This window comes from Mixophyes fleayi, chromosome 2, assembly GCF_038048845.1.
Source record: "Mixophyes fleayi isolate aMixFle1 chromosome 2, aMixFle1.hap1, whole genome shotgun sequence".
Classification (NCBI taxonomy): Eukaryota; Metazoa; Chordata; class Amphibia; order Anura; family Limnodynastidae; genus Mixophyes; species Mixophyes fleayi.
In genome coordinates, this window is record NC_134403.1 from 157,261,667 (window position 1) to 157,277,771 (window position 16,105).

Genomic DNA, 16,105 nt, shown 5'->3' on the forward strand with positions numbered 1-16,105 from the left:
CAAGTAAATAGAGTGGAAATTAAATGTAATAAGACGTTTAAGGTGAATGTTTAACATCCATATTCTGATACTTGCTGTCAAAATGGATTTTATTTTAGAATGAAAAATGTGACCGGGTAATGGTGAGATGATCCCAGATTTTTATTATAAAGGACTTTTCATGCAGTTTTAAACCAGAAACAAATGAAGCAGATGATTACTCAGAGCAGTTTCTCTCAATTCAGCAAACAGGCACAATCAGAAACAGTTAAAGCTCAGCCTAGAAGCACTATCATTAGTTGATTTTAGATTAGTCAGCTACCCAGCTATGAGATGGCTTAAATTGCTAGAACTGTCAGTTCAGATACATTTAATCAGGGAAATCAAGGGAGGAAAATCAATGCTATTTTCCTCTAAGCTTAAAATTTGTTTTAGAAGCTGCAGAGAGTAAAATGATTTTTTTTGTGTCATTGTTAAAGATAATTTTCAATAAGCTCTTAAACACATAAGTAACATTTGTTGTACTTGTCAGTGTGGGTTTGCTGGACATTGTGCTGCAAGAGATGGATATGGAAAAACAGTATGTTGCAAATGTTAATGGCAGGACCCAGACTTAAAAGATTAGTGCCATACACTGAAAAGGTTATAAAGGCCAAGAACTGCCAGCGGGACAACCTTTAATAATCAGCTGGAAGATGAAACAGTAGATATTTATTTACCAAGGTAGAAAAAAAACAAGTTCTGTGTTAGTGCTTCTTGTATTCAGCCACACATTTTCTTAACCATTGACTTGATCTTTGTCTTACAAGTAATGACATCTTACTTTATAATTGTGGGCTGAGATCACAGGAGCACGTTTCAATCAACACTCTGCATCGATTTACAGTATACTGCATATTTCCAATATTAAATGCTTGTGTCTAGCAAGATCATTTATTAAATGTTTTTATCCAATGTGTTTATCAGCACTAATATGATAATTAGGGTACCGGCCAGCTTTCCAAAAGGCACAATTGCTGCTTTGTTATTAGGCTTCTCTGCCATCTAGTAATACAATTAAATAGCATACAATTACGGCAGCCCACCTCAGCACACTACTCTTTATATATTTTTTAAGTTTAATTTAGTTTACATTAAATACATGTACCCTCTCCTTGTAGGAGTAAAAAAATACACTGTAAAACTAAGAGCATATTATTGCTCTATATGCTGCCTGTAGTGTTCTTAGCGTATAACAGTGATTGAATGACAGTAAGTAGGTGGTTAAACTGCTGTTTTACGTGCAGACAAAAAGAATGACTAAGCACTTAGTTTCTCTAATCAGTGTTCTATCACAATATACCTTGGCCCTATTTAATAAAGGACAGCAAATCCAGAAAGGAATTATAGACTAAAAGAGTTAAATACTGAGTTAAAGACTGAGCCATCTTTTAACAATGTTGCTAATATCATTTTTTCTGGCCAATTAGAGAAGACTTGACATAAATAAAGTGTTTTCATTTCAGATATAAATTAGTTTTAATAGCAAGATGCTTCCAGAGAAGTAGTGTCACTAGATTTCTGAATGGGAGTTTATATTCTACTAAATGTTGCATAATTAGGATTTGTGTATAGAAAAAAAAAATTTGACAAGCCCTCATCTGGGAAACTGATGATCCTCCAATTAAATGTCATGGATGAGTTGATTTACATTGAAACATTTATGAAGAAAAAAAACTGTGCTGTTTATATCTATTGGGTATGCCTGATATTAAAACACCAATCCCTCACTCTAACCCTATACAATGACAAATAAAAACAAACACCCATAAAATCTAGATGTCTACAAAAATAAATTAATACTATTTTTACATTGTTTTGCGTATTGATATACATATCTGATCAAGACACTGTATTGCTTCTTTGCAAGAACCTACCTGTGGGTTTATAAAGGTGATGGACGTTCTTTGATTTCCTTTGCCAAGGGCAGATGGGCAGAATTGAACTGGCACTTCAGTGGTAGCATTGGGTGGTAATAAAAGCTATAAAGAAAAAGGAATAGTTTTGATTACATGGGTACTGTAAAGATTGAAGAGGCCTCTTATTTGTTTCTGTTGATGTGTGGATGATTAATGTTCTCCAGTAAATTGTTGCGCACTCTAGGCTTTCATGGCTTGCTAGACTGATAAACAACTGTAAATGTTATTTAATGATCGTAGTAACTTCAGTTACTAGCCAAGTGTTATATTATGCTAAAAGCAAGGTTCACAAATTAGAATGGCTCCTTAAGCACAGGAAAATAACGTAAATAACTCAAAAGCTTTATTAAAACATATGCAGAAAAGCTAAATGTGTTCTTTTTATAGCTGGACAACCGTGAATCAATCTAGTAATATAGTAAATAAATCATTTGAAAAAGTGAAAAATATAAAAATATAAAGGAAATTAATTATTTAAGAACAAAGAACAAATAATCTATGATCCATTGCAAACAATCAGCTATGAAAAGTCTAATGTATCTAAGTTCAAGCTAAGCTCTGATTAGTTGTTATGGGTGTTTGCACACTTGCCCACTAACATGAGTATGTTTTTATATTAGCCGTTTTATATATACAATCTGCTTGGTGTTCAGAGGCACTAATTTGCAATTAAGCAAATGCATCTAATTAAAATTAATCTACCACCAGGGCTAACAGCAGTTATATCCAGCCATGTGCTTGTCTTCTAATGACGTGATCACATCATAATCATTGAAATCTACCATATTGAAAACACGGCTCTCCTGGGTACCTAACCACTGGAAACCCATATTTTGGGGGTTCCAATAAACCATTGTGTTTTCTTTTAATTGTCAAATGATCTACATTAATTGTTTTCCTTAGCTCTTAAAATTCATAAATGCTTTTGGAATATTATATTGAGGATTATTTACTAACTTTGCTCAAATGTGCAAATCTGTACAAATCTGTACTAAACCATGTCAATGAAGAAGGTATTTGCTTTAATTGTTTAACTGACACAAGACAGATAACAATAAATTGCCAATTCACTGGTATGATTGCATGCAGCTTTGTACAGCGTTAGTAAATCACTAGCCTTATTATATTTATCATATTGTGCTGCACATTGAAGGGATCATTATACAAACAAATAATATACAACGACATGAAACATAAGGTAAAGATGGCCCTGCCCAATGATCTTACAATCTAGGTGTGCGGAACAACTGATGAACCTCCAATTAAACGTCACAACTGATACAGAAGGTTGCGGAACAACAATTTTAGCTGGTGATGGGAAAAATGTGTGTGGCTATTTTAAGCCCTTAATGTGTTTACGGTGCTAAAACAAGTCCAAAAGCATAGGTGCCAATTGTTGGTAACTTTCAGGGACAGCGGCAGGTTTTGTAGATTTGTCCTTCTCTTGTTTTAAAATTGCTCGATTACAAAGTATCACTTTGAGTGTTCTTTATGCAATATTCTTTGACGCTCACTTGCCAACTTTCAAACGTCGGCGACTGGGAGCTGCGTGGGGGAGGTGGGCGTTTCGGGGGCGGGGCTATGCAGATCACGCCATATTGGCCCTCCCATGAGAATCGCGGCATTTTTTTATCTAATTCTGCTGACTTCACTAGGAAGTGGGCAGATGCGGGAGGCTGCCATACTCTCCCGGGAGTCCGGGAGACCTACCCGGAATCCGGGAGTCTCCCGGACATTCCGGGAGAGTTGGCAAGTATGATCTTACTGTATGAATCTCTTTCCAGGACTGCAACTTGGTTGCCAAAAAAAACAAAAAAATGGTTAGAGCTCCCTCTCTGGAATATGGATAGGCCACAATAATACCATCTCCCAATACAAAACATAATTTACTAAAATGGGTAAGTCCTGATAAGTACCTTACGTTTTGATCTGTTCCTCCGTCGTTGATTTATTGAACCTCAACCTCCTAGATACTTCCACTTTTGCCCTTATAACACCTAGTCAATTCTCTCTTCTCTTTACTTTAATATTTCACTTACATTGTTTTTATCATTTGTTTTTGCATCCCAAGCATTTGTTTGTATTTTAGAGATCTATTACTGCACAACTTGAAAGCAATATTAATGTACAGTACATTTGAAACAAATGCACACTGCCCTCAATCACACAGCATTCCTCTAAGCATACACAGTGAGCTCATTCATAAATCATCTAAACCTGAAGGTTGCAAAGCCTCAATTGTTTCCTCAGTTTGCTCTGCATCTGTGCCAACATTTCCGCTACTTAGTCATGTCTTCTGTGCATCCCAATCTGTCTATTGGCCAGTCAAGTATATTGTGCATCTGCAAAGGTATATTTTTTTCCACATAGATGCTAATTTGGCAATTATGCAGCAGCAGACATTGTGCTTTTGCAAATGCAAAAATTATGTGATATACTGGTGACTGACGCCAGCATCTATTATTTGACATTCAGTTTCAGACTGGTGCATGAAAGGTCCATCAGGTAACCCGGATACAAGGGGCTGCTGTTCAGCGGAAAAAATATATTTTATACAGTACACATATTTTAATTAATACTATAAATAATGCTCAAAATGAGCCTTTTTAGTCAATGATTCAATTTCTCTATTCTGGAGATTTTGGGATTGTAAGCTAGAACTTAGCTAGAAAGAAAAGTGAGTGGAGGTTAGCGAATGTTTTCTGTACAAAATTATGAGACGAACATTCCAGTACGTATTGTCCATAACACACAATCTCTTTATTCGACCAACTGGAATTAAAAGATTTTCTTTTGTTTATTCCCCATTACATATTTTAGTCTAGCTGTATTAGGCAGTCAGTTATAATTTTCTGAAGCAAATAACAACTTTTTGTTCAAGAAATATAATTTCTAGTTTCAACCCACAACTAAATCTTAAAAAAGAAAATGATGAACTGACTTTTCAAAGCATCTTTCCATTGTATATCAACCGTACCACCAGTTACATTTTAGCCACACTTAATGAACTAGACACACTAGAAGAAACTGGGGACATTTGTAACTCTCTGGACAGTTCATTTGCAATATGCAGAAGTTAAAAGTCATGACAATTAATTCAAATTCATTACTATGTAAATGACTTGTGAAGCGAGAGTGGATCTGAAGCAGTATTCTGAGAACTGTACAGACAGATAGCATGCATGATGAATAATATATATATATATATATATATATATATATATATATATATATATATATAGATAGATAGATAGATAGATAGATAGATAGATAGGAAGAAGTTTGTTTGCTTTTTAATTTGTTTGTTGGTGAATATCTTCCACAGCTCTCAAGGTAAAGCAGTCAAATCTTACATAATTATTTAGTTTTGAAAATGTAACCTATTACTACATAGTGACAACACGACAATGCGACAAATATTGAAGCCATAATTTTTTGATTGTAAGCAATTATTTGACTGCTGGAAGGAAATCTTGTCACAACACGACATAACAACAATGCAACTAAACAACAAATGTTGTTTTCTAAATTGCATTATTGGTCCATCTATTTACCAAATAATTTGCAAATCTGCTACAAACTACACATCAGACCCACACAGCGGGTATATATATATATATATATATATATATATATATATATATATATATTTATTTATACAGTTATAAACACGTATGCCTATTAAAAGATGGTTACTAGATTCTACAACCTGGCAATGATATATCATCCCTAGTACATGATGATGCATTTTTTTGGATACAATTACACAAATATGTCATATAAATTAAACGCTTCCTTTGGTTTCTTTAAAAGATGAATTTATGTATGCATTAAAACTAAGGAAGAACATGAATAAATGGATTTGCTCAAAGTCAGTGACTTAGATCAAACTTTAGATGGCTATTTATTCCTTAGTATTTAAGTTTACTCATTTTAATATTATTTTACATTCTTACAGAATTGCAAATAATTGGATTTATATTTATATATTTTACTGTACGTCCAATGATGTGCTTTTCAGCTGTAGGTAGAGTTTATTTCAAAGTCCTTTCTTTGTGGATTGCCACCTATAAAGAGGATCAATACTGAAACCAAACATCACTGTAAACAATCACAACATGGAGCTACTTTTCAGCGCAAAGGAACACTACTGGAGTGCAGAACATCACTGTTCTCATGAATGGCTTGGATACCGGAGGAATAATGTTCACCATGACCATAAGTAATATCTAGCTAGCTCTAGAGACTAGGCATGTCTTTAACTACAGAGGCATGGAGCCCTGGACCTTGGTGACATCCCCATTAAAAAATACTGCAAGTGTACAATGACATCACTACACAGCTGTACCACCAAATTTTACTATCAATCCCCATATCTGCTTAACTGGGCACTGCGCTTCTGCAATGTGCATATAAGTGTTCACTATTAACATTGAAAGATGAGTGCCAGGAATCAATTGGCACTTCCTGGCCCTAACTCTAAATCCCAAGGCATCATTAACAGCTGCCGCCTTATAGCTTGAGACACCTGAACCTCTGCTTTGGGAACCGGTTACAATTACAACCGTCACAACTGGGTTAGTTACATCACTACTAGTGACTTTTTGCCCTGTTTACTTGACACTGTAACATTGGATATTTATACACATTGTCATGATAAGGTAGATATCCTTCAATATTAAACAGTTTGAGATTAAATAAATAGCAAGCAATGGAAGCAGAATATTTTAAAAATACAGTAAAACAAACATAACTAAATGTTGATGATGATGATGATGATGATGATCAGTGCTGTTGAACAGATCATTATAACAGTTTCACAAGAGCATATTTTGACATGAAGTAACATGATTTCTGACTATAGCTCTTTAGGAAGTATTTTAACTTACTGGTTTACTGCAACCCACATCCACCAAGAAGTGTTCTGGGTTATTATTGATAGTGTGCAAATCATAGGTTTCTTTTGTAGGATTAGATAGTGGAATAGTGAGTCGAGTCCATCTGCAAGATGTTAAGTTAGAAATCCTCATAACTTGTGAATATTTTAAAAAAATCCATTAAAAAACGGGTTATCAAAATGTCAAATAAGGAAAAAAAGCTTCTATAAAACTGCTTATATTCTGAACTTAAAAAGAACAGGACACAATTACATCTAAAGCAGATAGTTTAAACTGGAATACTTTACTGAAAAAAAAGTTATGATTTTTCCTAATTTCCTCTGCAGAGTCTATTGTATCGTAACATGACGTTTTCTGTCAACAAGCACCAGAAGCATTAAAAAAGCCAAACTGGGAAATGAGAAGAGACTCTAATTGTTGGGGGGCAGAAGGCAGAGGCATCTGGAGAGGAGAGATGGCAGACCTAAGCTGCTGGATATTGTAAAGAGTAGGTAAACTCTAATGTCATCTTGTCTAAAATCTATTCTGAGTGGACATTTATAAAACAAAAGACAACTTCAGTCTAAAGCGACAAAACCCTACTCGTATTGTATATACAATTAGATAAGGGCTTAAACTGCACATTTAATGGTTTATAAATATCAATAATTTGAATGAGCTAAACATTGGCAGGGGCTACACAATAAGTTAATTTAAGGAACTGTGACTGGACCAGGCAATTTACAATATTTTTTATTAATATAACACAATTAAGCAGTTTTCAAGCAATAAGATACAATAATATGCAACTTAATTGAAGGTACATTGTAAACGATACTAACTTCCCAAGTTCACAGAGTACTTCAGGGATTGTAACAGCTGCTGGTTTCTCTGATGTCAGCTGTAAAGCATACCAAAATTCTCCAAATACATCACATTGGAAAATTACACTGGGAAAAAAATGGAAAGGTAAAAGATATGTATATATCCTGAATGCTTGGAGCATAACATTTCAGTCTCTCTGTATAAATTATACAGCAAAAAGCAATACCCACCCACCACTGTTTATGCAGCAGTTTCTATTTATACAAAATACATGAGTATGGGGACTGCCTACTGTCAGCTGTAACTAAAGGCAGCAGTTATGTGTTTGACATCCTACAAGAGGACGTAGAGTTATAGACCACCAGGCCAATGTGATCTACAATTCAAGTGTGATAGATACAGTGTCAAGGGAGGAGGGAAACAGGGGAAAGCAGTTAAGATTAAAAAAAAATAAGTACGTTAGATAATTTATTAATATTTTTTAAAACATCTGAACACTTTAGTTATCTTCTTTTTCAATCTCTACCTGGGAGAAGCAACCTTGTCTAAGTAACAACTCTATCAATTCAAACTGTGAATTCAACTAAAATCAAGTAATCATACTCATGTGCCTTACAAAAGAGTGCAATGCATGCAGTATAAGCAAATAAAACAAGCATTAATAACTGTAAACAGAGTGACAGATCATGCCTCCTAGAAAGCTGGTCAGTTGTCATAACACCAAATATAGGACACAATTTGCCATGGCAAATTGTGAATGTCACTGTGACTATTTAATTATGTTTGCATGTTAAATGGCCTATTCAGCATAAATTAACATTGCATTTAAATATTTATTGTGACATTATTGTGACAGCAAAGAAATAAACCAGAAGCAGAAATGTCTTATTTAAATAATGGAATAAAAACACACTTTGAAGTAAGTAGTAAAATATATTTATAGAAAGATATACACATACACCAATATAATAATAATATATATACATACAAACATACACAAATATATATACATGTACATATATATATATATATATATATATATATATATATATATATATTATATATACATACATATACACACACACACACACACACACACACACACATATAAGAATTGGATAACAACTTGGTATGTTACATAAACTCCCCAAACTCAATAAATAAGGAGAACAAGACGGTAGAAGACATAAAAGAGAGAAGTATGTGTTTCCACAATATGGAAGGTGCAATATGGTGACCTCAGGTGACAGAAGCCTGTGGACTGGGGTTGGTAGGAATAAGCATTGTGCGAATCAGCCACAATGCAAGCTAGAGATGACAGATGGCAGTGACTGTCAACACTGACAACTGCAAATTGTTTTTCATGCAAACAGCATTTTGCTAAAAGTTAAGTCAATTAGAACTTGAAATGAAATTTCATCATGGAGTCCAGTTCCCAGGCTGCTGCAGGGTTCTTTGTGACAAAGAAAGATGGTTCCCTTAGATCCACCATTGACTGAAGGACCAACAAAATCGCCATCAAGAACTGGTACATCTTCCCAATGATCTTTGACCTTTTCAGGCCACAGACTTGACAAATTGGATCTGCAAGACACTTATAACCTGATCTGTGACCAGGAAGCGAGGAATGTAAGACAGCATTTAACACAAAGGATGGCCACTATGAATACAGGGTCATGTCATTCAGCTTCCATGGATATGTGAATCACTTCTTTAGGGGCCTACTGAATACATGAGTCCTCATCCACCTGGATGATATCCCCATTTTCTCCAGCATGCTTGAGGAACATCACAACCATGTGAGAGATATTGCAGAGGATCACAGATAATCAACTATTTTCCAAGCTGCAATAATGTTTCAGTCCAAAATGAGCTTCCTGGAACACATGATTTCAGAACAGGGCTTAGAACTGGGACCTAACAAACTCTGCTTAAGAGCTCAGTACCCAAAGGAATCAAGGAAAATCAGAGTAATGTAGGGTTTAGCAAACTCTTTGGACATTTTATTCGAAATTTCTCAACAGTTGCTAGCTAAATAACTGCCTTGACCAACAGGGGACTACTAAGGACACAAGCACTAGCTGGCACAACAGGTTTTTGACATGAAACGTCTGTTCACCTCTATAACCATATTCTGGTATCCTGACGATACACTATTGATGCATCTGAAAGTGGAGCAATCCTGTGATTTCCCAAACCGATGACATGGACATTCTTTAACTATGCTTCTTTTTCAAAGTGGTTTGCCTCCGCCAAAGTGAAGTATGTCGTGGTAAACTGGAAGTTGCTGTCATTATCATTGCTTCACTGAGTGGAGGCAGCTTCTGGAGGAGGCAAGATTCCCTCTCTCTATCCTCAGTGAACCTGAAGGAAATTTAAGTAGAATAGTTTGAACTCTCAGCAGGCAAAGTGAGCATTATTCCTAAATAGGTTTGACTTCTTCATAACACACTGGCCTGGATCCAGCAACATCATGGCTGAAGCACTCTCCCAACAGTTCTTTTGTGCACAATCCATCATGGACGGCGAATTCATTATACTTCCGGACTTGAAGACATCAGAGTTGCTGGACAAGATATAGGTCAAAATAGTAGCACTCACCAAGGTGTTGAAGGCACCCAAAAGCAAACGTTTTATCCATTTTGGCAGTCAGCTGGCAGTCCTGACAATGGGAATACAATTCACGATTGGTAGGGTATTCCGGTATCAGGAAAAACATTGATTTGGTCCTCCATGAATTCTGGGGTCTAACTGTAAGGAATGATGTAGCCTCCTTCATCCAATCTTGCACTACTGTTGTATGCATCCAGGTGCCACGGACCCTGTCCTCCATGCTCCTGATGCCCTATTCTCCCTGTTCATTCCACATGGACCCATTTTATCCATGGATTTCATCACTGACCTCCCCACACCCAAAGGCAAAACCACCATCTTGGTGTTAGTGGTTCTCTTCTCCAAGCAAGTCCACTTCACGGCCTTGGAGAAACTGCTATTAACACTACAACTCTCTGATTTCTTCACTAAAGGGGTCTTCTGGCTGCACGGACACCTAGAAGACCCCTGGCAAAGACCAAGGGGTCCAGTTCATGGAGAGGATCTTTTGAAAGTGGCTGGGAATAACACTTCACTTCTTGTCTAGGTACTACCTCCATTTGAACAGACAGACAGATCTTACAAACTAATCCCTCAAGCAGTTTATATGGTGCTTTGTCTCAGAAGCCCAGGATGACTAGTGTGAATTTCTTGCATGGGTAGAGTTCTCAAGGTTCAACCTGGTACAGCACTCCACTGGGTATTTACCTTAATCATGGTTGCTATCACGTGGGCATCCTATCTTCAATTGTCCCTCTGGGGTCCCTTTGTGCATATATGCATGTACAGGATCTCCAGTGACTTTTGGAGTGGCTGCAAGAGCAGCTGAAGAAAGTTGTAGTTAACAAAATAGGTTTGCAGACCAAAAGAGAAGGCATGGGCCAGCATTCTCAGTAGGGGAGAAATTGTGGTTCCATATGCAACATCACTCTGAAGATGCCATCATTGAAATTGGGGTCTTAGTAAATCTGTCCGAGCAGATAAATCCAGTATAATACAATCCACCCAGCCTCTCACTTTTCCCTTCTGAATCCAGTGGTGAAGTAAGCTTCTCCAAGATAAAAAAGTGTTCTTCATCTCACAGTAGAGATATGGAGCCACAAGGAAAGTGTCATACATTCAATCATTGACTTTAGGAGATCCGAAAGAGGAATGCAGTACTTGGTGCACTAGAAAGGTCAAGCCTGGAGGGTTGCATTCGAAGTCTGATACTAAAGCAGGGAGGGGAGCATTGGGAGGATCCACTGTAATACCAACTACAGGTGACAAAGAGACCTAATCTGTATGCAGTCTTTATAAGGCCCTCAATGCTACCAATCATTTATGCTTTGTTTAACTTTATCAACTTTGGCTTCGTACCTCACGATTCTACATTCTCCAACCCTTGAACATCAGCTTTGTTTCTAACGATTTTACCTTTTTCAACTATTTGACTTTAATGCAATTACTCGCAAACTGTAATCTGAAGACTAAAGGGCATGTTTTCTAAACTGTGGGTACGAAAAAGTGGAGATGTTGCCTATAGCAACCAATTATATTCTAGCTATCATTTTGTAGAATGTACTAAATAAATGATAGCTAAAATCAGATTGATTGCTATAGGCAACATCTCCACTTTTCAAACAAGCAGTTTAGTAAATATACACCTAATTGTCTTGGCAGGTCGTGGTGCTTCTCTGATAGCTATCCCAGCCAAGTGGTTCTCTCCAGTGAGCAACCATCAATCTGACAAGTATCAGTGGAGGACCCAGTGTAAACCAGCATGTCAAGTGCCATTAGATCTTGGTTACATTAGATTTAGAAGTACTGGAAATAGAAAAGACACATCACATATTGCTCAAGATAAACAGTTTGTAAAATAAAAACATTCCTATATACAGTATAAGCTACATAAAATGTTTACAATATCCTACCAAAACGAGCCATAAAAACAAAATATAGCTAAATAAATTCCCTAGGTAGAAAAATTAAAATGCGTTTTCAGGGAACACAGCAAATCACTAATTCCAAAAAATAATTATTGAGATGTAACACTTTATAACATTTTCTTTTTACTCAGTCAAGTCATATACTATAATCCTCTTCAAAGCACAACTTGGATGTTACAACTCAATGATATTTTGTTATAAGTTATTCCACTACAGGAATTTAACTTACCTTCCATTAGAAATCCCTGTTTTAGTTGGGGAAAACTTTGCCAAATACGGAAAAGTTTCTCTTGGCTGTAGAATGAAACTCTCATCCCCAGAAATTCCAGCGCCATTCACCAGTACATGAAAATGAAGAATATCCATTGTAGGATTCGTAATTGGAATATTTATCCCAACCGTTTTCTGGAGAGAAAAAAACCCATAACAAATAAAGATTCTCATAAAACTTTTCAAAATATGTAAATGCGACATTCTGTTCAAAATAAATTGATTGGTTGTTGAAGGAAAGGCCCAGCAGTATAAACGTTGGTAGTGCTTGATCCCACTTTTGTTTTCATTTTAGAGCAGCTGGATGGTATCAGTTATAACTAGCTGACAGCACCCAGTATTCAAATTATTAAAAGTGTCAGACAGGAAACTGTACAATCAGATTCCTGTCAACATTATTAACAAATCAGTATCCGGGAAACTTTCAGTAGCTCTTTTCCCACATGGAGAAAGAGGAAGCCTGGCAGACAAGTACATTGTGTTTTTAAGGGTACCTTGCCATGTACTAGTCGTCAGATTAGGAATACATCAACCCACTAGCTACCAGATATGAGGTCTAACAACAGATACCAGGTTGGAGATGTAAGTCTGCTTTATACACAAGCTACCATGAGAAGGGTCTGCCTTATGCACTAGATAGTAGATTGGTATCCTCCCTATACCCTATACCCATCCTCTCCCCTAGCCCCTTTCTCTCGCCCAACTCTCACTGCCCCACCCCTCACCCTCCCTCTCGCTCCATCAACCCTGATAATCTCATCCGCATCTCCCCTCTACCCTCCCTCCCTTTCTCTTGTGCCCTCTGGAACTCCAGGTCCATCTGCAACAAACTTTCCTCCATCCATGACCTCTTCATCTCCAACTCTCTTAATCTTCTTGCCATCACTGAAACCTGGCTTACTTCTTCTGATACCATTTCTCCCGCCACTCTCTCCTACGGGGGCCTCTCCTTCACCCACTCCACCAGACCAGACAAGCGTCCAGGAGGCGGAGTAGGCCTCCTCCTATCCCCTAACTGCACTTTTCGTGTCATTCCTACTTTACCTTCCCTCTCCTTCTCCTCCTTTGAAGTACACTCCATCCGTCTCTTCTCTCCCATCCACCTCCGTGTCTCCGTCATCTACCGTCCCCCAGGGCCCTCCTCCCTTTTCCTTGACAACTTCGCTGCCTGGCTCCCCCACTACCTTTCCTCTGACCTTCCCTCCATCATACTTGGTGACTTTAATATACCTATTGACAACTGTTCTGACCCCGCCACCATTAAACTTCTCGCCCTTTCCTCCTCCCTAGGCCTTACTCAGTGGACCTCTTCCCCCACCCACTGTCTTGGTCACTCCCTTGACCTTATCTTCTCTCATCTCTGTGATCTCTCTGACTTCTCCAACTCTCCCTTCCCACTATCTGACCACCACCTCCTCTCCTTCACTCTGTCCTCCTCCCCTGCTCCTGCCTCGCCCAAAGCCACACTCACTAGACGTAACCTGGATGCTATTGACCCCACCTCCTTCTCCTCCTCTCTCGAAACTCTCCTTTCACCCATCCCCTCCCTGGCCTGTCCCGACCAGGCCTCCTCTCTCTACAATCACTCCCTCACCACTGCCCTGGACGCTGTTGCCCCGGCCTCTTCTATCCGCCGACGCCGCATTATTCCCCAACCCTGGCACTCAAAACTCACCCGCGATCTCCAAAGATGCTTTGCACTGCTGAACGCCTCTGGAGGAAATCTCGCTCCCTGGCTGACTTCCTCCACTTTAAATTCATACTCTTTTCTTTCTCCTCTGCCCTCTCCCTCGCTAAACAATCCTTCTTTAAGTCCCTCATTTCTTCTCAGTCCTCCAATCCCCTCCGCCTCTTTGCCACCTTCAGCTCCCTCCTCTCCCCCCCTCCCCCCTCTGTCCCGCCTTCCCTCTCCGCTTCTGCCTTCACCACTTTCTTCTCTTCCAAAATTGAGGCCATCAGACTGAACATCTCCTCCCCTTCTCCCGCCACCCTCATCGCTTCACCTCCCCCCATCACCAAACTCTGGTGCTCCTTCAGCCCTACAACCGGTGAAGAAGTTCGCTCCCTTATTCTTTCCTCTCCACCCTCTACCTGCCCTCTTGATCCCATCCCCTCTCACCTCCATCGCTCTCTTTCTCCTACTGCCTGCTCTTACCTAGCACACCTTTTCAACCTATCACTCTCCTCTGGTGTAGTACCCTCCTCTTTTAAACACGCTCTTATCTCTCCTATCCTCAAAAAACCCAATCTTGACCCCAGCTCTCTTGCTAATTATCGCCCTCTCTCTCTTCTCCCCTATGCCTCCAAATTACTTGAGCGATATGTCTGCAACCAGGCACCTCACGGATAATTCCCTCCTTGACCCTCTCCAATCTGGCTACCGCCCCCTCCATTCTACTGAAACTGCCCTGGCCAAGGTTACTAATGATCTCCTATCAGCCAAATTCAAGGGTCACTTCTCCGTTCTCATCCTCCTTGACCTCTCTGCAGCCTTTGACACCGTGGACCACCCCCTCCTGCTGCAAACTCTTCTCTCTCTCGGCCTCTCTGGCTCTATCCATGCCAGGTTCGCCTCATACCTCGCTAATCGTGTCTTCTCTGTGTCCACGTCTGGTTCTTCCTCCTCCCCCTACCCTCTCCCCGTAGGAGTCCCGCAGGGCTCTGTTCTTGGCCCTCTACTCTTTTCGCTCTACACATCCTCCCTTGGTGCTCTCATCTCCTCCTTCGGTCTTCAGTATCACCTTTATGCTGACGACATTCAACTCTATATCTCCTCTCCTGATCTTTCCTCCACCCTCCTCGCTCGGGTATCCGACTGCCTCTCCGCCATCTCCTCCTGGATGTCCGAGCGCTTTCTCAAAATCAATATCTCTAAAACTGAACTCATTGTCTTTCCTCCGCCCAGACTCCCATCCCACCATGACCTCTCTATTGTCGTCAATAACACCACCATCTCCTCTGTCACCCCACTTCGCTGCCTGGGTGTCACCCTCGACTCCTCTCTCTCTTTTGCCCCCCACATTCATTCCCTTGCCCAAGCCTGTCGCTTCCAACTACGCAACATCGCCCGCATCCATCCTTCTCTCTCTCAGGATGCCGCCAAAACTATCATCCATGCACTCATCATCTCCCGCCTCGATTATTGTAACCTCCTCCTCACTGGCCTCCCCCACTCTCATCTCTCCCCCCTCCGCTCTATACTCAATGCGGCCCAGGACTCATCTTCCTCTCACGCCGCTCCTCCTCTGCCTCCGCTCTCTGCCTTGCCTTACACTGGCTCCCCTTCTCCTACAGAATCCTTTTCAAACTCCTCACCACCACTTACAAGGCTCTCTCCAACTCTACTGCCCCTTATATCTCTAACCTACTCTCCATTCACACTCCTGCCCGTGCAGCCCCCCTTCTCTGGAATGACCTCCCTCGTTCTATCCGTCTCTCTCCTACCCTTCAAACGTGCACTCAAAACTCACCTCTTCCTCAAAGCCTACGAACCATCTACTTAACCCCCATCTCCTCCCTTTAGCTCATCCTCCCTTCTCTCCTCTTGCCTCAACTGGCTCCTCTTGTGCCTGGTCTGTTTACCCTCCCTTAGGATGTAAGCTCGTATGAGCAGGGCCCCCTCCCCTCCTGTCTCCATACCTGTTCTTCCGCTCCGTCTTTACTGCATATGACTGGC

At 39.6% G+C, this 16,105-nt stretch overlaps 1 protein-coding gene across 1 annotated transcript in view; it reads right to left on the minus strand.

The window, feature by feature from the left end:
• The window catches only part of CFAP47 (cilia and flagella associated protein 47), a 402,255-nt gene that overhangs the window by 86,366 nt on the left and 299,784 nt on the right, over positions 1 to 16,105 (minus strand). The window contains exons 52-55 of the mRNA XM_075200313.1: positions 12,389 to 12,564; positions 7,657 to 7,764; positions 6,827 to 6,938; positions 1,896 to 2,000 (exon numbers count right to left, since the gene is read on the minus strand). Of these exons, the coding sequence (XP_075056414.1) occupies positions 1,896 to 2,000; positions 6,827 to 6,938; positions 7,657 to 7,764; positions 12,389 to 12,564 (501 nt within the window). The remainder of the gene's footprint in view (positions 1 to 1,895; positions 2,001 to 6,826; positions 6,939 to 7,656; positions 7,765 to 12,388; positions 12,565 to 16,105) is intronic.